Consider the following 27,401-nt stretch of genomic DNA (forward strand, 5'->3'; position numbering starts at 1 on the left):
AAAATCCTTTATAAGCCTAGACTCTAGAGAAGAATAGCATTCACATGCAAGAAACTCTAAGGAATTACACAATATATGGGAAATACTGGACCAGACTGTGGGCAGGGGGGAAGAGAGAGAAGCACGTGAGGAACAGCTGTAAACAAAGAGGCAGGAATCCTTCAGTGCTTGATCAACCACCAGTCTGAGAAGGGGTGGGGGAGGAGGCAGGGAGCACCATGGGATAGTACAAGCATATTTGCAATCTATCAGCATTTGGGGAAGCAAACAAGGGATCCAAGGGCACACTGTCTGGGTATTCTGCAGCTGTGCTTACTCATACCCACTTTAGATCTAGCATAGAGAGCATACCAGGAACCTAAACTGAGGAATTTACTCATGCAACATGTGTTATGTAGCTACCTTCCACAAGACAGATGCTTTTCTAGATGCTAGGGTTATAACAGTAGACAACATAGAAAAGTCCCTTTCATAGAGTTTACAGCGTAAGGTGGGAAACAGGCAATAAACAAATAAGCATATCAGTGGGTGATAGATTGGGGGTGGCTCTACTTTCCTATTTTATGAAGTAGTAAGGACTTCCTTATCAGAGACCTGAAGTGGATATTCACGAAAAGAGTATTCCAAGCAGAGGGAACAGATATGCAGACAACCTGAGGGACAGCTTTGTATGATGTGATTGGGGAAGGACAAAGAGTTCAGAGTGATTGTCGCAAAGGGAAGTGCTGGGAGTCATAGGAGATGAGCTGAGAGAGAGGGCCTCCAGAAACAATACAGGGCCTTCCAGTTCAGGGTAAAGACTGGATTTCATTCTGTGTGTGATAAGGGTCATGAGCAGAAGAGAGACATGATTTGATTTTTGTCAGATCAAAACAAAGAAACAGTAGAAAGATGTTTTTAGAATTAAAGAGATATCTGAGTCTACCAATTTTAAGCACTCAAGGAGTACCAGGCACAATTAACAAGGAAAGAAACCCTTCAGTTTATTTTCAACCTTGAAATAAATAAAAAGTATTATTCACATCTAGGCTGAAACAAAACAGAACAGGCTCTGTTCAAAGAAGAAAATTATTCTGGTCTTATAATTCTTTGCTATAACCCTATACACCAAAAGACAATGAAAAAGTATCCACAGGGTTCTGAGAGAAAATAGGTATCACCTAAGAATTATATACTTAGCCACACTGTCTTTCAAGCACAACAGAGGTAGTTTCAGACATGCAGGGACTTACAATGTTATAATACATGAACATTTCCCTTCAAAAAAATGACCTATAGACATAGGCTGACCAAATAACTAAGTCAAGAACATGTATGACTATAAAAAGAAAAGTTGTCAATAGCAAAATATAATGAGCTACAATTTCTTTCACAAAATGTATTTTGGTTAATTATTATATAAAATTAAAGTTATAAATGTTTTATATAAAATTATACTAAATGTGTGAAAGGCAAATATGTAAGTGTATACATAATTTCTGGATAAATGCACTGGGTAATTTTGAAGTTCTTTGTGCTTTGCATTTTTCAATTCTTTTTAAGTTTTTAAATCAGAAAAATAATATACTGTTTTAGTCTGTTTTCATGCTGCTGATAAAGACATACCCAAGACTGGGAAGAAAAAAAAGAGGCTTAATTGGACTTATAGTTTCACATAGCTGAGGAAAGCCTCAGAATCATGGTGGAAAGAGAAAGGCACTTCTTACATGGTGGCAGCAAGAGAAAATGAGGAAGAAGCAAAAATGGAAACCTCTGATAAATCCATCAGAGCTCATGAGTCTTATTCACTACCATGAAAATAGCATGAGAAAAAACGCCCCTGTGATTCAATTATCTCTCCTTGGGTCCCTCCTACAACACATGGGAATTCTGGGAGACACGATTTGAGTCGAGGTTTCAGTGGGGAGACAGCAAAACCATATCATATACATTTTCAACAGTAAAGGAAGAAATTATTAGGTCATATTATCCTCTGGTATTTAGTAAAATATTATGCTTTATATATTCTAAGAGTAGAAAAATTGAATTTGTAGGTCATTAATGAAACATATAGATTCTTAATTTAGATATAGCTTTAGAATATATCGAGCTGAATGGTTAAGTCAGGTTTTAGCACTTAATTCTTCATTCAAGTGAAGATTAATTATCATTATCACCAAAGCTAATATTTGAGCACTTATTACTATGTGCCAAGAAATTCTCTAACCAATTTACCTGTAGCACCTAATTTAATCCTCACAACAATATGATTTTTCAGAAGAAGAAATTGATGTATAGAGTTGATAGAACAACTGCTCAGTGTTGCATGGCGGGTAAGTAATGGAGACAGATTTTTGTACTCATCCTGTCTGTCTAAAGCCAATGTCTTTGAGGCTAAACAACACTCCATGGTAGGTGGCCTTTAAAATAATCTCAAATAATCTCCACTTCCTACTATTTACCCCCCTGGGGTAGTCCCCTTCCCTTGAACATAGACTTGACCTAATGACTTGCTTCTAATGACTAAAATACAACAAAAGTTATGAGTTCTCACTTCTGTGATTGAGTTATAAGATATTACAAATTTTTTGTTGTTTTCAGACTCTTTTGGTTTCTTTGCTTGCATACTTTGTAAAGCAAGACACCATGTTGGAGGGGCCTACTTGTGAAGAAACTGAAGGTGGCCACAGGCCAAATGCCAAGGAAGAAGTGAGGCCATCAGTGTGATAACTTTTGAGAAACTGAAGTCTGTCAACAACCATACGAGATAATATTGAAGCAGATCCTTCACCAGTCGAACTTTCAGATGAGGCCAAGTCCCATATGACACTTTCATTTCAGCCTTGTAAGACAATCTAGGACAGAGGACCCAGCAAAATCATGCCCAGATTACTGAATATGAATATGTTCTGTTAAATGACAAAGAAGAATTAAGGTTTCAGTTGGAATTAAGTTTGCTAATCAGCTGACTTTAAGATAAAAGATTATGCTGGATTTCTAGTTCTGCTCAATGTAATCAATAGGATATGTAAATGTGGAAGAGGGAGGCAGAAGAGTCAGTGTTAGAGTCATGAGAAAAATACTTGGATATTGCTGACATAGAATTTGGAAGATGGCCACAGTCATGAAATGTGGGAAGCCTCTAGAAGCTTGTGAGAGATAGGAAAATCGATTTTCTCCTATAGTCTCCAGAAAGAAAGGCTGTCTGCCAACAACTTGATTTAGCCCAATGAAACCCACATCAGACTTCCTGACCTACAAAAGTCTCTAAGATTATATATTTGCATTTGTATTGTTTTATGCACTAACTTTGGGGATAATTTGTGGCATAGATGACTAATAAACATACTATGTCAAACAGAGGAAAAATTAGCTGGCCGGTAGTCATTCTTCTCTGACCCTTAGCTACCACCAAAGCAGTCCCTGAAGTTTTAACTTAGTGTTCCATACAACACAGTGTGAAGACCACTGATCTAGACTAACTTCTCAGGAGGTGAATACATTTCATTGAATAGTATCACTAAGAGCGACTACAATAATTGAGAAAGGAATCATTTAATTCTAGGTGTCATTTGCCTTTGGGTCTATTAGTAAGATCTCTCATGCCTGGTTGTCCATGTAAGTTTTTCTTATATAGAACAAAGCATGAAAATTCTTTAGCCTCATAACTTGGGTTATGATTCACCTGTACTGTGAATTCTTCTATTTGCAAACCACTTAGTACTGGTTGCCTCCCTTCATTGTAGAATCTTCTCTTGTAGCCCCATCCTACCAACCCAGGTCCAGTTTTTATCCTTTTACTTACTGCTTTTGTATTTTACCAATAAGCCAGAGCAGTGATTTGGGGTCATGGTGTCGTTTAACTCTGCCATCTACATAGTGAATTGTGAGTTTTTACTCATTATAATGTGTTTCTACTCATTCTAGGGATGGTACTAAGGTTTACAAATTATTTATTTATTCTTGAAAAAGAATAAACTATATCCTAATGTCACTCATACTCTTTCACATACTGAAGTCCCTGGCAGGCCAGAAAGGCCTGGAGTTTCTTGCAGCACATGGCATTGTATACATAGCATGTCAGCCTTGGCTCGTCGGGACACATTTTGAAGTTAAGATCAGCATTTTGGAGCATTCCTAAAGAATCCTTCCAATGGCAAGTAATACAGAGTGCACTGAAGTTTCTTGGAGAGACGCAGAGAGGGTGACCAGCACAGAGCACAGCACAATACACTCATTTCCCCAAGAAACATTTTTGTTTTCTCTCCAAGATGTTCTCCATGCTCCAATCTGCTCCTGTCCTTTCCAGCCAGCAGACTGTCAATAGGTCTAGCCTATATCTTCCTCTCCTACTTAGATTCTAAAAATGCCATTTTCTTGACCCTAATTCTATTGCTTTTTGCCAAATTGAATACTCCATTGATATAGGATTAATATGTGTCTGAAGTTACTCACCAAAAACCATTCACAGGTATTTTCTTGATAGCATAACACACATGTGAATGTTATCTATAATGCTTGAAAAGGTTTGATCCAAACCATAAATGGGCTTTAGCCAAGTCCTTTCCCCTTCTCCTCAAGTTGCAGCCATGTCACACTTACAACAAACATGTATAATTGACAGTCACCCCAAGAGAACCAATACGAGGTCATTTCTTCAGAGCTTTCCCTGGAAGATTTCCAAATAAAAACAAAACAAAACACATGGTTTCCTAAGCTTCTCATCAGGAGAAAGTTTCTGGAAAGCTGATTTTATGCCAATTGCTACTTCCTTCCCAAGTTTCTTTTGTTGCCAAAACATTTTCACTGACTGAGTATCAACAGTCTCCAAACAAAAGCACAGATTTTTTTACCAAAACATTACAAAAATAGTCACAGCTATTTTTTTCATTGGTAATATCTGCATATCTGCATGCATTGTTGGACTTGTGATTCATTTGATTTAATGAGGAGACAGCTAAATTTATAAGTTCCCCAATTGAAGTTCAAGTAGTTTAGATAATATTCATTTGTTCCTAAATAATTTTATCCTCTTTATTATCTGCCATAGGTAGCAAGGCAGCAAGGAGCATCTAAGGCCATCACATGTAAATATTTCTGTTTCCTTTATAAAATGAACTTTTCTAAACTAATTTTAACAATTGCTTTCAATTTACTATCTCTCAAAAAAAATTTTAAAAACCACTAATAAGGAAGAAAAATCTAAGCAAGTTTTCATCACTTTATCTTTTCTTTTTTCTCCTATCTCTTCCCAGATGGTACATGGCTGAAAAACTAAGAGCAGGAAAATGATAGAAAAAAATATAAAGTTAAATATGTAATTTTCACATAAGTGAAAAACTACCATGTTATGATACTGACATATGCAAAATGCAATTAGCTCATTCCCTTGTTTTCAGCCAATACCAACTTTATTTTCTTGATTGAACTCTTACTGTATTTTTCCTCCTGGCGCTAATGGCTTTCTATAGATTTTTACATTCAAATGCTGCATTCAAATACCTTGCCCAAGAGATGTGATCATTCACCAGGAATATCTTAATTTGTTTGAAGAGAAAACATTTTTATGCAGAAATATAACATTTTCTTTACGTATATTTAGAAATAAAGAGCTAGGTACACAAAGACAGGCCCTAAATTGTGTCACACTCCAAATATTGTTGGGGAAATTATCTATATGTCATATTATATTGGCAAATTTATCAACATAGAAATATATCTGACTATATCTAAAATATATATTTTGTGAGATTTAAGGTGGCATAATATATTTTTAAAATATTCAATTATTTTTTGAATAGGAATATTCAATTTTAAATGAAATTACAAAGTTTCATACTCTATGAAGCTTATTTTTAAAAGCAGTGTTGTTAAACTGCTAGCTTCAACCCCTCAGTGGGTCATAACATCAATTTAGAGGGTTATGACCAGAATTTAAATATATATACATAAATTATATGCAATATATCATATATGTATGCTATATATTATAAACATGTAATATCTTCATGTATATACAGATACATATATATAATGTACATTCACACCTATGAAGAAATAAAGTTTCAGAATTTGTTATCTTTATCATGATGTTTATATTTCATGAAGTTTTTGTTTTGGTTGTGTGTGTGTGTGTGTGTGTGTGTACTATATTGCTGCAAAAGTGTATTTTCTTTTTGCTTTGGATTGTGACCAAAACATGTACAAACAGAAAAAAAGAAAAGCCATCAAAAACAGAAAAAAAGTAGTAAAGAAGTGAACAAATAACCAGGCTAAATAATATGATTCAGATATAATAACTGTTTGGGGGAGGAAAAAGAGTTGGAGATGTTTGGGAGTGTTGTGAGGGATGGGATGGTCAGGGTAGGGTTGTGAAGGAAGGTGATCATGAAATGAGACTTGAAGAATGGAAAGAAGCCCTCTATGAAGAGAAGGAAAACAGCTTCACAGGCAGAGAAGCAAGCAAATATGAATGCCTTGGTGTGGGAACACATTTGTCTCAGCTAAGGAAGAGTCATATGGACAGTGTGTCTACATTTGAGTGAGAGGAAACTGAATAGGTAAAGTTGGAAAGATGAGTAGAACCCAGACTACATGCTATATTATAAGCCATAGTAAAAATAATGGATTTTGGTCAATTGAAAGAAGAAGCCTTTGGAAACTTTTATATACCAGGGAATGTCTTGATGTAATCTAAGTGTGTGAAAGTCAATCAGAATGTTACGAGCTAATGGATCATAAGAAAGCAAGCGTGGAAATGTGCAAACTACTTAGAGGGCTACTATAGGTATCAAAGTGAAGGGGTTCTGCAGCTAGAACTGGTTGGAGGTAGTAGAGATGGAGAGAAGTGTGAGAGCCAAATATGCTTTGGAGGTAGAACAGGCAAGTATTTACAGATTTGTCTATGTCAAGTGTCTGGAGATGGTGGTAGAGTAAGAGAAATAAGGAATCAAAGATAATGTCTGATAATCCACAAATAGTAACATATTTTGCTTAATAAAAAAAGACCAAGAGAGGAAGAGGATGTGGGTGAGAAGGTTGTACTTCTAGGTTACTCTAAACATTTAAGTTAGAGATGTCTAATGGACATGCTTTTCATCCATATCACTGATTAAATCATATATGTTTGTTTGTGTAATTATTTGCTTATTGTAAAGTAAAAAGTTTCTCAGGGCAGGGATCATGCCTGTTGTGTTGCATTGAGCCTTGCTAGCATAACGTCTGGCACAGAGCAAGCATTCTGGAGATTCCTTGAATACACAATATATAAGTGTTTGCATTAATGAAAAAGTAAATGAATATTTGTGATTAATTTTCCTTTGGTGATCATTTTCTACCAAAAAAAAAACAAGTTTTAACAGAATATAGTTTCGACTTCCATAAGGATGAGCCAAGAACAATGAGATGTCTACAAAGAACCATGAAGATGGGTTCATTTACCAGTTAAATCACCTGCTTCCACAAGCGGTTTTCTAGTGCAGTGGTTCTCACCTTTGGTGCACATTAGGTGCAACTGGAAGTTTTGTTAAAACAGGAATTGCTGGGCCCTATTCTCAGGATGTCTGATTAGGTAGATGGGGGGTGGGGCCCAAGAATTTGCATTTCCACCAACTGCCCAGCTGATGCTGCTGGTCCAGGGATAATCACTGCTCTAGCAAGCAAAAGTTTTGAACCTGGGGTTCATGAATCCTTGGAAGAAGTCAATATTGGGCTATAGGGCATTTGTATACATATATTTGAGAGAATATATGCAGAGTTTCGATGTGTAGGCTGTTTAGCATTTTTCTAGTAATACAGTCTACATATTTTACTGGATTTTCAAAGAAGGCCTCCAAAATGTAATTAACATTACGAATAACGGTACTCAATCATGAATACATCAATCTAGTATGAATACATACTAGAACCACCAGGAATCTTGGCTCTTCCATTCAATTGCAATGTAATTTCAGGCAAAATAACCTCTCTAAAAGGGGAATAATGATAGTATTTATTTCATAGGCTTGTTGTGGGAATCAAATAAGTTAATATTTGTAAATCATTTAAACCAGTGCCTAGCAAGTGCTAAATAGGCAATTGCTAAATAAGATTAAAAATCTGGGTATGTTTCAAAAGGCTGAGGCTCTACCCCTGGTGATTCTAATGTATAGTCAGTGTTGAAAACCACTGTTCTGAAATGAAGAGAGCACAATAGATCAATGAATGCCTTTCCTGAAAGTGTCTGGTTAATTTCTTTCCAGTGAACCAGAATTCCCTTCCCAGAGGAGCTTGGCTAGGAAAACTAGAGAGGGCTAACAAGAACTTTAGCATCTTAGACAATAATCTATTTTTATAAAATTTCAAGAGTTATTTCTTGCTCATCTCATTTTCTTGTTGTTATGGGAAGAGCTGAGGGAAATGAAGCCAAAGGAAAAAAAAATGGTTTTATCCACATTGACTATTATTTTTGTTTAAAATCATCACAAACAAAAACCTTACCTAAAATAAGAATATGCTAATATTATATAGAAATGATCAGAGAGGCAAATGCTAATTGTGCTAGCCAGGCTTCAAGATGACACCTGTGATCCTTGACTCTTAGAGTTCATATGCTTGTATACTCTCTCCCATGCTGAACAAGCTGAACTGTGTGACCAATGAGATACTGTAGAAGTGACTGAGTGTGGCTTCACAGTATAGATAATAAAGAGGGCAGCTTCTGCCTTTTCTCTTGCATTGTCCACTTTGGGAGAAGCCAGCAGCTGTATCTTGGAGATGGTCAAGGAGTTTGTGGAGAGGTCCATGCTGAGAACAACTGAGGTCTCTTGCTGACAGCCTGCAACTACTCAACAGCCATGTGAGTATGTCACCTAGGAAAGCAATCCCCCAGCCCGACAGTTCTTCAACAACAGCAGCTACTTATGTATGTTGCCAGGCACTATATTTTGGGATAATTCGTTATATCATAATAGGTAACTGACACACTAACGCTAAACCTTATACTTTTTAGGTATCCAAGCTGAGAGTTTCTCTTTTACTATTTTGGTGCTACTGCAGGGTATCTGTTCATTTTGTTCTTTTCTGACTCCTTAAGCCCACCAAAAATAATTAGCTACTAAAACAATTAACTAGAAAAGTGGGTATGTTGTACAAGGGAGAGAGAAAGATAACCCAGTTTCAGCTTTATAGTCTCCTGAGGCCTCACATATGAGAGAAACAAAAAAGTTGTCACACTTGAGTGAGTACCAAGGTCAACAGTGAGAGACCAGCTGTATCCATGACAACACGGACTCTAAATTGAGTTAACAAGAAATTTAAATTCTAATACCATCTCAAACGAAAAATGTGAGAAAGCTCAGTGTTTTCTAGGAACACAGATGACCAGGTAACTTAACTAAATCCTTGAATGTCAGTGTCCACTGTTGTTCCTTATTTCAAAACCAAAGAGTCAAAATTATATGAGATAAAACTAGAATCTTAGAGTTTGAGTTCAGGCCGGGATAAAACAACCATCAAGACCTTGTGTTCTATTTATATAGTGACCATGTACTAATTAAAAATATCTAAACAGGTAGGTAATGCTCCATATCCTGATTCTAATACCAGCTCAGTGGGCTTTTGGAAACGCATTTCCATTTACGTAAGATTCTGCTAGAGTTCACCATTGTATAACAGAAAGACAGACTTAAAAGTTACTGATTTTATTTGCCATTGAACTTCTAATAATATCAGAACACACAGCTGTGTGTTCAACAAATAGATTTGCCTATACTACAAGTGGGACCGCATTCATAGCCTGAGAAGTTAGTGTAGCCCTGTTCTTACCATTTGATTACGTTTTAAGTTGGACCAGAGAAAGTGGCTGAACAGTTAATTACATACCTACTCTGAAGTATTCATCTCTATCAAAAGAGCATGGTATATTACTCAGGTAAACACATTTTAATTACCTTTTACTGAAATAGATAACAAAGTGATTTAGACGGTCAAAGGTGTACCTGAATAATAGCATTACAAACACTCCTAGATGTCTATTTTTCTTCTGTTATTTAGAAACCAAATATTTTAGTCAGCATGCTTCCAGATTAGGTATACAAAGCTCGCCTTCTCTATCTACTCCAGATATACAAAACAAGTAGTTTCAACTTAATTGCAAAGGAGGAGGGAGTGTGCAGGTTGGAAGGGAACTGCCAGTGGACGAAACTGTGAAATGCACTTACTGTAAGTGTGAGAGAGGATCTGTGCTTCCAAGTTTAGGCCAATGGAATTAACACTGCTGCTTTCCTTCAATGTAAAGATGAAAGGAGGCAAGAATCTCCTAAATCTCTGAGATGTATGTTTAGAGGTCAAAAGCAGATGCTAATAAGTTTCATTTCTTGCTTCCATTCTATTGTCTTTTACGTTTATTCCCACACGGCCACTTCCAGCTCATCAGTGTATGTGGGTGGGATATATTTGCCAACCCCCACCATCCCAGTTTTTAATTATAATGTGTTTATTTCCTTATTTTGATTTCAGATCTTTTGGAAGGGATAACCACGATGCCCCAGATACTTTAGTGTGTTTAACTTCTTGGAAAGCCCTGATTGCACCAGGTACTCATAAGATATAGATAAAGAAGGGGCAGGGCAGACAGGATGTGGGAAGAAACATGCAGAACAAGCAGAAGAAGGTGAGGCTGAAACACATCTGTCCACTTTGGTCTTGCCCTGCTTCTCAACGTCTATTCTCCCTGATCTCCATTTCCCCACTAAAATGACATAGGGGATTAAATGGAATATTTTTAGACTTTGTATTAGACAGCCTGACAGCTGATTTTTATTAACCAGTCTGTGAAATCTGTTTGATGGCTAAAATGTGGCTTTATTTCATAAAAGCAGCATCTTGCCATATGTTCTGTGGATTGTGTTTGCCAATGTAAAATAGATTGTTATATATTAGAAAGCCCTTGGGTAAGGATTGAGGCTAAAAGGCATTCTGATGAGCTAAAGCTTTACTATTCTGTTGTGCAAATATCAATATGGGCAATTAAACTGATGAACAATGTAACTTCGATATAGAAGGGACTAGAAAACAGCTACTCGGGAGGTTGAGGCAGGAGAATGGCTTGAATCAGGGAGTTGGAGGTTGCAGTGAGCCAAGATCACACCACCACACTCTAGCCTGGCGACAGAGCAAGAACTCCATCTTGGAAAAAAAAATACAACTGCCTGGCTATAATATAAATGAAAATAATTCTGAATTATGTCGCTAATCTACACATATGTATTCATTTACACACTGCTTTAGTGCACCTTAGATTTTCATGCAACCGTTATTTATTGAGCAACTACTACATGCCAGGCTTGTGTTAAGGACTGACACATGGTTAACATAGTTCTTTTTTTCAAAAAGCTCTAATCTCATATAATTGAAAATGTCACTAATAAGACTATCTATTCTACTAAAAAGCACTAAAACATTTTAATCTTCAAAATATATATGAAGTATGCTGAATCATAGTTAAACATGGAAAATATGGTTATGAAGAATTGTACGTAAGTCCTCAGTTAAATTTACTCTAAGACTTAGATTTAGAGTAAATTTTAAATTTACTCTAAAACTTAAATGGTAAAGTTAATTATCAACTTCCTATAACATTTGGCTTATACATTATGATACAAACAGGCATAAATGTTTCAAAATGCACTGAGTTTTGTTCTACTCAAACAAAAGGGGGGAACAATGAAACACAAAAGTGTTGAGCTCTTGGAATGTTCCCAAGGTTTCATAGCAAAAGACAGTCACAAATTGATGTCTCCTCTACTACCCTTTCCACTAATCCATTGAGTTGTGATTACCTGGTAAAACTGGTAATTTATTTGTTCAACAAGTAGTTATTGAGTAGCTTCTATTTTCTAGGCATCATTATAGGCAATGTAGATATGTTGGTAAAAGTCACAGACAAAAAAACTACATTGTGGTTAAAAAAAAAGACACAGAAGAAATCATCAAATCAACAAATAAACAAATAAAATTAGTTGTTATGCAGCAGATTAAAATAAAGTTATTCCTGGGAGCTACTACAGATAATGCTGTGAGGGAAATCTTCTCTGAGGAGGTGTTGTTAGCTGAGCCCTACATGGCTGCTCATGAAGATTGGTGGGAAGAAAAATCCAGGCATCAGAGCCGCTAGCCAAAAAATTCCTCATGCAGGAGTAAACTTTTATTGTGGTGAAGACAATAAAGGAATCAAAGATGACCCATATGTGATTAAGTAATTGCGTAAATGGTGGTACCAACAACTGCTACAGGGAACAGCAGGGAAGATTAGATTCTGCCAGAGGAGATTAAGAATCTATATCGACCCTAAAAATGTTCAGATGCCTAATAGACTTTCAAGGAGGGTGGGAGAATGCAGAGTACAGGCCTAGGGTAGTGAATGCTAGCTGAAAAAAATTAATTTGCTCAGTGGACTGGTGGTTCCTGTCTTATTTAAGAGATAATTTTGGTGTCCCAAAGAGACAGTGAAAGCAGAGAGATGTAAAAGGGTGTGGTTAGCAGGAGGCAAAGACGGAAGAGGTAGGAAGGGCTGGGTCATTAATAAACTGTAGAAGAAAAACCTCGTTGCAAAGTAAGGAATTGTACCTCTGAGCAGTTCTGGTGTGATTTTAAAGATTAGATAAGCCTCTCTATTTGTGAGTAGGAGAGGCTGACTTTATCAGAAAACTAGATGTTATCATCTATTGAGTACCTTTTTTTTCCAAATGAGAAAAACTGAATGTTCCCTCTGCAACCTGGTACAGGAAAGCTATTAAACAGTAGCATGATAAACATGAACTCTATAAAACCTGTCTTACTCTCACAACCTGTTTTCCATATTGTAATGAAAATGATTTTTCTAAGTTGCAAATCTAAGTAAGACATGCACCTACTGAAAATCCTTTATGGGACTTTGTTTTTCTCAGCAGAGTCAAACTCCTCACAATGGCTCAGAAGGCCCTGTCTGCTGGTCCCTGCTAATTTCTCCTGTCTTACTTCTCGCTACCTCTTTCTTGCTCATTGGGCCTACTGAGTTCTCTCTTCTCAAATGCACCTTGTGCTTTCTCTAATTGCTAGTGCTCTGTCCTACCAAAAGCTCTTTTTACTCCTACCTATCCTTTAGGTCTTTATCAACGTTACATTTTCTTAGAGGAATTTCCCGCAGTAAGCCTGCCTTGTCCCCTAGCCCCAGGTCTGATGTAGGTGCTTCTCCAGACATTCCATCATTATTAGTCCTCACCACTCCATATTGCAACTGTTTGCATTCTTGTAGCCCTCCTCCATAATCTTGATGAGGGTGGGGACCAGGGCTATCTTGTTCACTGTTGCATCCCCTACATCCAGTGCATCAATGGTCATTTAGTATCTATGGGCTCAGTATATACTTACTGAATAAGTACAAATAAATTTTTCTACTAGGTTGTTAGTTTCTAGAGGACAGTAACCTGGTCTATGCTTCTATCTCTAACTGTCAACAGAATGTGGGTGCACAAAGATTATTTATAGAATTATTTAACTTAGCGCTGTATTTCTCTTTTTCTACATCGTATGATTTGTACTTATTCAGAGTGGAGTTTCGGGTAAAGACCTCTGCCATTGTTCTTGTGTAAACTTGGTAGAATTTTGACCTGCCTCCCCGTGAATACTATTTCTAAGTCTATGCAGGCAAATATCTGGACTAAACTACTCCCTACCTTCTCAATATGGCCTGTTTTGGTAAATGAACTACCATCAAGTATTCTTACATATGAGCATAATCCCATCAGTGAAATACTCTTATGATCCCAGAACTTAGACCATATGATTAAAGATGAATATACTTCTTTAGGGCTTTTTGCGTACTTTGAGACCTTATCTTTCTACCATATGGAAATAAGTTTTAGAACAAAATTGATCACAATAGTTAATGTTTTAATGTTTCAATTCTTAACATTTAAAGCCAAGAACACAAAATCACCATTTAACTCTAACATGTATGTGAATAAGTATAAATATTTATAATTACCTTCTAATGCATATTTCATGTCCAGAGCAAAAAGAGTCCACATAATTTCAGCACTTATTTTTCCCATGTTCAGCTCTTGAGGAAACCTAAAACCAAACACATTTTATTAGTGTATGAAGAAGAATAACATGCCTCAAAATCAAAATACATCATTTTACACATATACCACAGTAGTTATTATATAGTCATAAACACTTTTATGACATTTCTCTTTATGAACTTTCATAAGTAAAAAAAAAAAAAAAGTTACACACTAGCGTTTAATGGTAAAAAGTTATTGGATGGTAAGAAAACAGATTTCATTACATCAGTGCCAAAGTAACGGCGACTGGGGCTGCCTGTGGATGTCTTGTGATGAGTGTTTGTGTCTCAAGAGCTGCTTTGGTTTTATCGAATACTCCATCTACTTCTTTCTGTCTTTTTTTTTTTTTTTTTGAGACGGAGTCTCACTGTGTCTCCCAGGCTGGAGTGCAATGGTATCATTTTGACTCACTGCAATCTCCTGGGTTCAAGCAATTCTCCTGCCTCAGCCTCCCAAGTAGCTGGGATTACAGGCATGTGCCACCACACCCAGCTAATTTTTTGTATTTAGTAGAGACCGGGTTTCACCATATTGGTTCAGGCTAGTCCGGAGCTCCTGACCTCAGGTGATCCACCTGCCTTGGGCTTCCAGAGTGCTGAGATTACAGGCATGAGCCACCATACCTGGCTGACTCCATCTTTTTATGTCTCACTTTCAAGGATAGATCAGATGAAAGTGAATAGCAAATACCATATGACACTAAAAAATCACAACTCATATACGTCCCTCAGCCATTTTCCTTGAAGGACACTTAAGTACTTTTATTTTTTCTATTATCTATTATCTTTATGTGAATTATTTCAACAAACATTCCTCACTCCCTCTGGCAAAATGGCTCCTGGTGGACACCCCCACTAATCTGTACTCCAGAACTTCCAGGCAGGTCTGTGTTTTAGACTAAACAAGCTAGGTTAAAAACAAGATTCTGACTGCTTCTAAACATTTATTTTTTTTGCGTGTATTTTCAATCTCATGATAAGGGTCCTAAGTAATATAAGCCCAATGAATATGATGACCGAGTCTTTTTATTACAATGTAAACACTCACTCCACGCCAGAATGTAAGACTAGAAGTATTTTCTCTATATATATATACAGACGTGCACACATGAATAAAAATATTAATATCAAGGAACAGAGCTAGCTCTCACATTCATCCACATTTGGGGGTTCAAATAAAAAAAGAGTATAATCCTGTATGGAAAGCATTATCTAAAGAAATATGACTTCAAGACACACTCAAATAAGAAAAGATTATTGATACGTACAGAACTACTCTAGTCCATATTTCCATCAAAATTAGAGTGTGTTGCATCAGTTTCCCTTACTGACTGCCAATTTTATCAATTTGTCTAATAAGACATTCAATTTTGAAACTTAAATCCAGAAGCTTTACATTTATCAAGTATTTAAGTTCAGAACTCTTCTAAAAAACTTAATACAACCTGAATACATATAAATTAGTTTTCAACATTAAATTTTACTTTATTGATATAAAAATAACCCCAGGTAAACAATTTATTTCAAAAGGTTTCATTTGAGCATAAATACTAGCATCACACATTTTGTGGTCCATTAGATTTTATGTAATTAGTATGCAGCATCAACATTATAAATGATATAATAAGAGTGCTTTTTGCTTATAAAAAGGCAAAATTGCTTAGTTATTTTAATTTATTTAAATCAAGAATAAGATTATATTAGCTTTACAATACAATATACAAGAAACAAAGATATTCACACAAAAAACTAAAGAATATCTCTTATAAACATAGATCTTCAACAAAAAATATCAAATTTAATCTCACAATATACAACATGAATAATACATTATGATCAAGAGAGGTTTATCCCAAAAATGCAACATTAATTCAGCCTTCAAAAATCAATCAACATAATTTACCATATTGTTAGACTATGGAAGAAAAATTTTATGATCATCTCAATAGATGCTAAAAGGTATTTGACAAACTTCAACATTCATTCATGATTTAAAATCCCTCTGAAAGATAGTAACTAAAGTGAACTTTTTTAACCTCATAAAGAGAATCTACAAAACCCTATGGCTAAAATTATAGTTATGTCTCACACTTGATACATAAGGATGAAGGCAGTGATGTTGACTCTCAGTATTTCTACATAACATTGTACTGGAGTCCTTAAATTCTGTTAAAATGCAAGAAAAATACGTAAGAGGCATCTAGATAGCAAAGGAAGCAATACAACTCTTCAGAGGCAACATGGTTTTCTACATAACAAATGGCATACTAAAAATTGTCTGCATAGAAAATGTCTAAAAAACTAGTTTAAGAAGCTACAAAATATAAGGTCACAGAATACAAATTCATATATTTCTGTATACTACCAATGAACTATTGGAAATTGAAATTAAAATAACAGTATCATTTATAATAGCAGCTGATCTGGTTTTGCTCTGTGTCCCCACCCAAATTCCATCTCAAATTGTAATCCCTCCATGTTGAAGGAGGGATCTGTAATCCCCATGGGGGCAGTTTCCTATATGCTGTTTTCTTATAGTGAGTGAGTGCTCACAAGATCTGATGGTTTTAAGAGTGTTTGCCAGTTCACTCCTGTGCTCTTGTCTCTCTCCTCCTGCCTTGTGAAGAAGCTGCTTGCTTCCCCTCAGCCTTCAACTGTGATGATGTTTCCTGAGGCTTCCCTCACCATATGGAACTGTGAGTGAATTAAGCCTCTTTCCTTTATAAATTACTCAGTCTCAGGCATCTTTTCTTTTCTTTTTTTTTTTTTCAGATGAAGTCTCACTCTGTCGCCTAGGCTGGAGTACGGTGGTGCGATCGTGGCTCACTGCAACCTCCACCTCCTGGGTTCAAGCGATTCTCCTGCCTCAGCCTCCCAAGTAGCTGGGACTACAGGCACGCACCTTATAGCAGTGTCAGAATGGACTAATGCAGCATCAAAAGTTATTAAATGCTTAGTTATAAATCTAATATAATATGTATAAGATTTATATGAAGAAAACTATAAAGTTTTGAAAAATAAAATAAAGCCTAAATCAATATATTGTATTTATAGGCTGATACACTCAATAATGTTAGAATTTTATCTTTTCTCAAATTGATTCATAGATTCAATGCAATCTCAATCAAAATTCTAGCAGAATTTCCCCTGGAAATCAACAAACTGATTCTAAAATTGACACAGCAAAGTAAAAACACCAGAAGATGAAAAAATGTTGTTGTTGTTTTTTTAAAGTAAAGAACAAACTTTACTTATATTTGCAGCTTTCTATGAAAATATAATAATTCATAGAGAATGTATTCAAATACAAGAGTGGCTAATTTTCAACAATGTGTAACAGTATGTCAGTGAAGAAAGGACAGTCTTTTCAACAAGAGATGCTAAAATACTTGAATATCTATAGGCAAAAAAGGAAAAATCTTGACTCATACCTTGCAATAAATTGAACATTTAACTCAAAATGGACCATAGACCAAAATGCCAAACCTAAAGCTATAAAACTTTTGAAAGAGAACATAGTAGAAAATGTTTGTGACCTTGTATTAGGCAAAACTTGTCTAGATGTAACACAAAAGTGTAACCCATAAAATATTGATAAATTGAACTTCATGAATGAAAATCTGATCTTCAAAAGACATTATTGAGAAAACAGAAAGGTAAGCCACAGACAGGGAGAAAAAAATTTGCAAAACATGTGTCTGGTAAAGGATTTATATCTAGGATATATACATTACACTAAAATCTCAGTAATAGAGAAAAAACATTACCCAATAAAAATGGGCAAATGATTTGAATGACACTTCAGCAGAGAAAAAAATTAGATGAGAAATAAACACATGCTAATAGGCTCGACATTATTAGTCATTAGATACTTGCCCATAAAATTATGATGTGATACTACATGTCTATTAGAATAGCTTAAAAAAACAAAAGGCAAAAGCCCAATACTATTAAGGGCTAGCAAAGATCCAAGAGTGCGGAGGAGCTGGAACTCTGACACATTGCTTCTGAGAATGGAAAATGTTATAGTTGTTTTGGAAAGCAGTCTGGCAAATGACATTTTTTAAAGAATTGGAAAAAAATATTCTAAATACATATGGAACCAAGAAAGAACCCAAACATACAAAACAATCTTAAGAAAAAAGAACCAAGCCAAAGATATCACACTACCTAACTTCAAATTATACTACAAGACTACAGTAACTATAACAGTGTGATACTGGCACCAAGAAAGACACATAGAACAATGGAACAGAACAGAGAGCCCAGAAATAAGGCCACACACCTACAACCCATCTGATCTTTCACAAAACTGACAAAAGCAATGGGGAAACAACTCCTCATTCAATAAATGATGCTGGGATAATGGGCTAGTCATGTGCAGAAGATTGAAACTGGATCTTTTTCACTATATACAAAAATCAACTCAAGATGAATTAAAGACTTAATGTAAAACTGAAAACGATAAAAACCTAGAAGAACACTTAGAAAATGCCATTCAGGGCATAGGCCCTGGCAAAGATTTTATGATGACCCCAAAAGCAATTGCAACGAAAAGAAAAATTGACAAGTGGAATTTAATTAAACTAAAGAGCTTCCGCACAGCAAAAGAAACTATCAACAGAGTAAAGGGACAACCTTCAGAAGGGGAGAAAATACTTGCGAAGTATGCATCTGGCAAAGGTCTAATATCCAGAATCTGTAAGAAACTTAAACAAGTCAATATGCAAAAACAACTGGCAACACCACTAAAAAATGAACAAAGAACATGAACAGAGACTTCTCAAAAAAAGCCATACACATGGCCAACAAGCGTGTGAAAAAATGCTCGACATTGCTAATCATTACAGCAATGCAGATCAAAACCACCATGAGATATTACCTCACATTGGTCAGAATGGCAATCATTGAAAAGTAAAAACATAACAGATGCTGGTGAGGTTGCAGAGAAAAGGGAATGATTATACACTGCTGGTGGGAAACAGCCACTGTGGAAAACAGTTTGGAGATTTCTCAGAGGACTTAAAATAGAACTACCATTTGACTCAGCAATCTCTTTTAAAGGGCATATAACCAAAAGAAAACAAATCTTTCTACCAAAAAGACACATGCACTTGTATGGTCATCACAGCACTACTCCTAATAAACAAAGACATAGAAGTCAAGCTACAAGCCCATACACAGTGGACTGGATAAGGCAAATGTGTACCATAGGATACTACATAGGTATAAAAAAGAATAAAATCATGTTCTTTGCAACAACATGGATGGAGCTGGAGGTCATTATTGTAAGTGAACTAACTCAGGAACACAAACTTTTAAATATCAGATGTTCTCACTTATAAGTGGGAACTAACTATTGAGTACATATGGATACAAATAAAGGAGCAATAGACATTGGGACCTCCTTGAGGGTGGAGGGTGGGAGGAGAGTATGGATCTAAAAACTACTTATTGGCTACTATGCTTGTAGCTGTTTTGGAAAGCAGTTTTGGCATTTTTCATAGAATTAGAAAAAACTCTAATATATAACTAAGAATTAGATGCTTATCATCTGGGTGATGAAATAATTTGGATATCAAACCCCCATGACTTACAATTTACCCATGTAACAAACCTGCCTATGTACCCACTGAACCTCAAATAAAAGTTGGAAAGAAAAAGCAAAACAAACACCACCATTTAAAATGAAACAACAAACTGGAAAAATATAACCAGCTAATATAAAAGACAAAAAGAGAATATTATTAACATAAAAAGAACATATACTATTATTAACATGTTAAAAATCTATAGAAAAAAATGAAAGAAAAAGTGGCTGAGATGAAAGGAATTTAAAAAAAAATCATCAAACCTCATAAACACAAGAAAGGAGCTGTTCACCTCAATAAGAGTAAAAATTTTCTACTTATCAGACTGGAAACAATTTAAAAATTAATGAAAATTCAGGGTTTTTTTGGAAGTTGATTTTCTCATAGTTATCTAATGACTCTCTACAGGCCTTCAGTTCTTCTGCTATACCAATATCTGTGCTGTCCCTATCCCCTTCTCTTCTCTGTGCCCCAGGAGTCCCCTCATTGGCTGCATCATCCTGATGTTAAATGATACCATGGAAAAATATGCAGCTATTGAAATGATCAAGGCAGAACTATTTCAACTGACATGAATAGATGTCTCTCAGGCAGTATTCGGTGAATAAAGCAAATTATTGATTAACATATAAGAAGATCATATATTTCATAAAAAGCACTATGAAAGCAAACATTATTAAATGGATTTCTATGTTTATATGTGTGAAACAGTTAGCTGGAAGAAAACACACTAAACTACTGAAAATTTATAAAGCTTAGGTTGGGGAGTCATGCTTTTAATTTTCACTGATTTACTTCACAGAAATGATCTAAAAATATTAGAACTCTTATTTTCTACTTCATACAGCCTATGAAGGTGAATATGATTATTTCTGTAATCATAACATTTTTAAAACTCAATTTTGAAGTAGAATCAATGGGAGTTTTACTATATACATGAGTTATTTTAAAAGATGGATAATAATAATTTGTTTCCCATAAAACCCCTATTCAGTTGTTATTATTTCTAATTTAAAAATTGGTGGTCAGGAGTTAAGCCCTGAGATATCTCCAATAAAGAAAAAACAATATTCAATGAGTTTGTTCGATATTTAGAGGAGATGTAAAGGGAAGTTTAATAACATTCATTTTAGACTCAGTAATGTTAGAGATTAGGTAACTATACTAGAACATGAAACAAATCAAAGACGGAATCAGAAATAGAGCCCATGGTTCTTGCCCATGTTTCTTTTTACTTTATTTTATTTTTTTATTTTGAGACGGAGTCTCGCTCTGTCGCCCAGGCTGGAGTGCAGTGGCGGGATCTTGGCTCACTGCAAGCTCTGCCTCCCGGGTTCACATCATTCTCCTGCCTCAGCCTCCGGAGTAGCTGGGACTACAGGTGCCTGCCACCACGCCCGGCTAATTTTTCGTATTTTTAGTAAAGACGGGGTTTCACTGTGTTAGCCAGGATGGTCTCGATCTCCTGACCTTGTGATCTGCTCACCTTGGCCTCTCAAAGTGCTGGGATTACAGGTGTAAGCCACCGCACCTGGCCTATTCTTTTCTTTTACAATAAAAAAAATTCCCATGCATTGAAAATGTTTACACAGTTAACAGTTTCATTCATTCTTTCTTTCTTTTGGTATTAGGCTATTGGTTTTTTCCTCAGAATACTTACAGTTTAAATTATTGGCTTCATGTTTTATGTAGTAGCCCCTCTTTAAATTTAAATCTCAAGATCTACTTCTTGCTAAGATCTACTTCTATACAGAAAACAGTATTTGGGGTCTAAGGCCTCATTCTGATCAGTTTTAGAAGTTTTGTTCTATTATAATACATTATGATACACTGGTTTCAATTTTGGTTGTGCTATTACCTGTAGTGATAATAGACATCCCATGATAGAAAATAAAAAGAATGCAAAGTTTCTTTCTTTAACAGTTACACAAGTTCTTCTGAAGCCTGTATTTTATTTTACTTTACTTACACTCTACGGTACTTTTTGTACATTGAGAATTACATTTCTGACTCTTTCTTACATATTTCATAGTTAAATTAATGGCAATACTATTTAGCTGATGAATTTAGATAGCTACCAGAGTGATCAGCCTCTGCCATGATCCACAGTGCCCCCTCCGGGGAATTTTTTCTTTGGTCTACCTGTGGAATTTCCCTCTTTCTTCCCTATTCCTAATATCACATCCCCAATTCAAGTCATTATCTTCATTTGCCTCAATAATTGCACTAATCTATTAGTTTATGTCTTTGCCCCTATTTTTCCTCTTCTGATACATCTATATTATCACCTAATTTGCCTTTTAAAAACACAGGCCATCATATTTCTAACTACTGCTTTAAAACCATAAATTGCTTGTCACATGTTTATTAGCATATAATAGTTTCAACTCATTAATATGACTATCCTGCTCTGACCATCTGGCCCCAACTTTCATTTCTTTCACCTTCATTCCCCAACCCTTACCATGAATAATCTAGCTATCCCTATTATTTATTATTTCTTGACATGCCTGACGTTCCATATATCTTCTGATCATTTTCCACCTTCCTGTTGTCTCTTCTTCTTAATTTCTACGAGATAATAACTTTTCTCTCTCCCTGGAAAGCACAGCCCAAGTATCACCTCCCTTTAAGTCTTCTGTTGTATTCAAGGCAGAATTAGCAATGATTAAATGCTTGTGAATGATAAAGGCAAAGAGAAGTGCATAGTGACTATAAATGGGTCTGAGCTCACTTAATATTAAGAATTAGTGACAGGATCGGTGCTTTTATACTGTAGAAATTACATAATTTTACTCTTGACACAAGGTCTAACTTAACTGGCACAATGTTATTGACATTTGCTTGATGAAAATGAGAGGAATAATATTTTTTTCTCTTTAACCAATTATGTCTAGCATTATACAACATTTCCTCCTGACAGGGTTCAGGACATGCTACCCCAAAATATGGCACCTTGGCAAATTGAATATTTCAAGTGGAAGGAATCTGAGAAATGGCACATGCAGTTAGGACTTTGTGATTTTCCCCTGAAGCAAGACATAAAACCTAGAAAGGGTTTTCTGATCTTCCTCTGAAGCAGGAAATAGGATCCTTACGTGAGAGGTGCTGCTCCTAAAGCAAAAGCAAAGAAAGAAGCATCCTTATCAAAAGGAACGTGAATGAGCAGACCTTGCTGTTCCTCCAAGTTTACTGTATTTATACTTTTCTGGGGGCTTCTATACATGTCCCCATAACTCTCCACTTTTGGTCAAACCTAGCACAAAATATACTCAAATTTAGTCATTTATTCAGGTCTTTATTTCCTTTGAAGGCTTCTGTGTCATATAAAGCTTATGTTAAATAAATTTGTATGCTCTTCTCTTGTTAACGGATCTTGTTACAGTGCTACAGCTGAGGACTCAGAGGATAGAAGGAAAAGATATTCTTTCTCCCCTACACTTCTCTCACATAGCATCTCTTTACTACCTAACAGTATTAATTACATTTACACAGTCTTCTCAATACCTACATATGTATATAATTGTTTTCTCTCCATACTATTTTTTTTTTTTTTTTTGAAATGGAGTCTCACTCTGTCGCTCAGGCTGGAGTGCAGTGGGGCAATCTCTGCTCACTGCAAGCTCCGCCTCCTGGGTTCACAGCATTCTTCTGCCTCAGCCTCCCGAGTAGGAGCAGGTGGGACTACAGGTGCCCAACACCACAACTGGCTATTTTTTTTTTTCTATTTTTTAGTAGAGACAGGATTTCACTGTGTTAGCCAGGATGATCTCGATCTTCTGACCTTCTGATCTGTCCATCTCAGCCTCCCACAGTGCTGGGATTACAGGCGTGAGCCACTGCACCTGGCCCTCTCCATACTATTTAAACTATTTTAGCAGCCAGAATATAACTTAGTAACACTTGCAAAGCTAACAGTTTCCCAAACAATTCTTTACTGTTTTCTGCCTTGTGGAAATAGGGGAGAAAAATGAACAATTATGAGTAAAATACAGTAGGTGAAAGAAGAAAGTCGGTTCTGGAAATGAAAGGAGAAATACTCCATTTTCCCGACAACATAGATTTTATCAATTTCTGAGAAACTAATGGCTACATTTTAAGTTTCTAATTTTTAAGGGACCACAAAATAATATTTCCATAATAGTGTTTTTTCACTGTGTCCAACTTGCCTTTGTAGACTTGTAAATATGTAATCTCATTTTGACACTAAATTTTTATATGCTTTTTCTATGCTGTAGTCCCAATATCAAATCACTATTTAAAAGCCAGAGTTGTTTTTTTCTGACACATTTCACAGTTGAATACGTCTGCCTTTTGGTGGGGGCTAGCTAAGGAGTCTACACCATCTGCATATTTGCTAGAGGCTTACTTTCCAAAATTTAACACATTTTTGGCTGTTTCTTCTGCCTAATACCTAGAAGTATAATATAGAAGTTAAATAGCAATGCATTCCAAAAGACAACGATTTCATTTCTCCTCTGCTACTTAGCTAATTTACCCAGTGGAGCAGTGAGTAATCTCTTCAAAACTCAATTTTCTCACTTGTCAAATGGGGATGATATTAATTGTGTAACTTGGGACTGTTTCTAGGGCTGTTGTGAGGATTAAATGAGATTTTACATGTAAATATTTTGCTTAGTCACTGACACACAGTGAGTACTCAATAAATGTTTCCTGCTGATAATGATGAAATTATAAGTATAAATGAGACAGACAGGAAAATATTTAGATTCCATTGATTTCTAACGTAAAAATAATCACACAAAGTGAATGAAAATTTATATTTGTATTTACCAGGTGTTTAGTCCGTAGGAGAAAATTTGTTAATAAAGTTAATAGCAATAAACTTGATTTAGGGAAATGTTTATGTACTCACAGGACTAAATGGTTTTATGAACTTCAGAAATCTTGAGCTGTACACTAACAATTCATACATTAACTACAAATGAATTCCAAACTATGATAGAAACAAAACTGAAAGAGGTTTACCTTTCCACAACCATTTCGTAACTTTGTAGAAGTTGTCATACATACTTAAAAGTTAAAAGAAGTACACATAAATACGGTATATTAAACATTCCTACTTACTGTATATATTTAAATTAGCCTTTCTCACACTAGTCTGAATTCATGAGGTTTTCTTGTGCACAAATTAAATTCTCTAAGGTGTAGCTCCACCTATTCTTCATTTTCAATGCAGTCATAGCTTAACTTAATCTACCATTATAAAGAGGAGGTTTAATGAAATAACTGATCCATTCCACCATTATTTGACTGTCTCCTGTTTTTAATTTGCAGCAATTAATTAACAAAGCACAAATGTTTTAAATCTTGAATCTTATGAGACACAACAATTTAATAACCCACTTTATTATCTTGCAAATTTCTTAGTGAAATGAGGAAAACATAATCTGCCACTGCCAAATTTGATAATACTGATTCATCAGTCACAATGGATAAAATTAGAATCCATTAAATGTGAAGTATTATTTTGATATGCAAAGTTTGTCTTTGAAGAAAAGTATGTTAATTATTACAAATTAGTAAGCAATGGTTCCCTGTTCCTGCCTGTCATGTATGCATCTGAAATTTCTTTGTCATAGCTAGAACTTAAGAGACAGTTTGTTGTGCCCTTTTTACATTATAAAACATATTAAGCCTTTGTTAGTATGCTCTGCACTTAAGACACTTGACATGCATTTAGTGCAATTAACTGCTATTATCATGAACGTAGTGAACAACTAAGCATAAATTTTATTAAGCAGGACTCTACTAGTAAATTACAAGCCATCCTTACAAATTAATGTTGTGGTAGAAATTTTTCCTTTTGTACTTAGGTTCTGTTGTACCATAAAGCAAATTGATCATAAGTGCCATTTGAAGCCAATCACCCTTTTATCTTTTTGCTTTCTCTTTGTTTCATTTATAACCCTAAGGCATTATTTTAATGAACTCAGATATTTAAGTATATATTTAATTTTAACATGAAAAACAAAATTGTGAATGGATCTATGTAAACTTTTTTTTTTTTTTTTTTTTTTTTTTGAGACAGGTTCTCACTCTGTTGCTCAGGCTGTTGCTGAGTGTTGCCTTGGCTCACTGCAGCCTCCACCTCCTGGGCTCAAGCAGGTCCTTTTGCCTCAGCCTCCCTAATAGCTGGGACTACCAGCATGTGGCAAAATGCCTGGCTAATTTTTGTATTTTTTTATGTAGAGATGGGGTCTCACTATGTACTGATCTCAAACTCCTGGCCTCAAGAAATCCTCTTGCCTCAGGTTCCCAAAGTGCTGGGATTACAGGCATGAACCATTGCTCCTGGCTTCCACTTTTTAAAAGTTTTTATTTATTTATGTCAGAGACAGGATCTTGCTCTGTCACCCAGGTGGGAGTGCAGTGGTCTAATCATAGCTCAATTCAGCCTTGAACTCCTGGGATCAAGAGACCCACCTGCCTCATCCTTCCAAGTAGCTGGGACTACCAGCATGAACCCAGCTCTAAGTTAACTGTTGAAATCAGCATCACATAAGACAATTAAAATACCACCTGGTAGTATCACAAAGGAGTTGGAGATGGCCAGAGACAGCCTAAATAACTTGTGTAATGTGCATGGGATAAATAGTCAACAGAATTTATTGAATTTAGATAACTGTTTCTCAAGCTGCAAGACCTGGTACAAGCAAGTCCTCATGTTCATATTGCAGGGCAGGTGGAGCACCTATTCAACGCAGGCATTAGGGTGGGTACCTTCTGTGCATGATCACTACAAATCCTGCTATGGTCTCATGAGAGTTAAGTTATGCCTCCTAATTTCTAAAGCATCGAAAGCCTAAAAGATGTTGCAATCAGATCCAGATTAATCATTAAAATATCAGAAATGTTTGGAAGGATTAATGCCCATCATCCTATTTATGGGATCCTTTTGTTAACGTTAACCCTTTTGTTACTTCAAAGGGTTGCTTACATTTTGATTCTGCCTATTACTAGATATGTGATTTTGCGCAAGTTAGTCCCCTCTATGGTTAAGTTTCATAATCTGCAATTTGGGGATGATAATGGTACTGATATCATTAGAATAAATTTAGGATTAAACATTAAACTGTAAAAATGTTAGAATAGTGCCTGGCTCCAGTTAATTCCCCATGGTTCCCTATATAATGATTATGATATTTATAACACATAAATATCTAGTTGTGTTAAAATATTTCAGCAAGCATGACAAACCTTGAAAAATTCAAGATCAACTCTTTTTCACCTCTGTGATATGTGATCAGGGAGGCAGAAAAGTGAAATCTTCAGAGGTGTTGAAATTAGTATTAATTCTTAGTAAGCATTCTTTGACAGTACTCTTGTGCACTTAGAAAAGTATTTGAATTATTTCCACATAATGTAATATTTTGGGAAACTGCAGAGAAACACACTTGATCTCTTTTAAAATTCAAAATGACTATGATAGACATGCATAACAATTTTTTAAATTACTTTTGAAATTTTATTTTATATCTTTAGTGTCAGGTAGATTTTTATAACAGATCTGTGGTTTTTTTTCGCTATCTATTCTGCCCACTGTGAACTCCAGGTCTGCAAAACTGATCTCTTGTAGGAAATAAACCATTTGCCTAGATTCTAAGAATTCAAATTAAAGCTTTTTTTTTTTTTTTTTTTTTTTTTTTTTTTTTTTTTTTTTTTTTTTACATTTCAACAGCAAACAAACTGCAACTATATTGGAATACATGTGTCATTCCATA

The 27,401-nt window shown here is 35.5% G+C and overlaps 1 protein-coding gene across 2 annotated transcripts in view; it reads right to left on the reverse strand.

Annotated features, from left to right (window-relative positions):
- Positions 1-27,401, reverse strand: part of UNC13C (unc-13 homolog C) — a 584,413-nt gene that overhangs the window by 118,815 nt on the left and 438,197 nt on the right. For both annotated transcript variants that reach the window (XM_026447030.2, XM_026447029.1), the window contains exon 18: positions 13,985-14,070. In XM_026447030.2, coding sequence (XP_026302815.1) covers positions 13,985-14,070 — 86 coding nt within the window. The remainder of the gene's footprint in view (positions 1-13,984; positions 14,071-27,401) is intronic.

The sequence above is a fragment of the Piliocolobus tephrosceles genome, chromosome 6 (assembly GCF_002776525.5).
Source record: "Piliocolobus tephrosceles isolate RC106 chromosome 6, ASM277652v3, whole genome shotgun sequence".
Lineage (NCBI taxonomy): Eukaryota > Metazoa > Chordata > Mammalia > Primates > Cercopithecidae > Piliocolobus > Piliocolobus tephrosceles.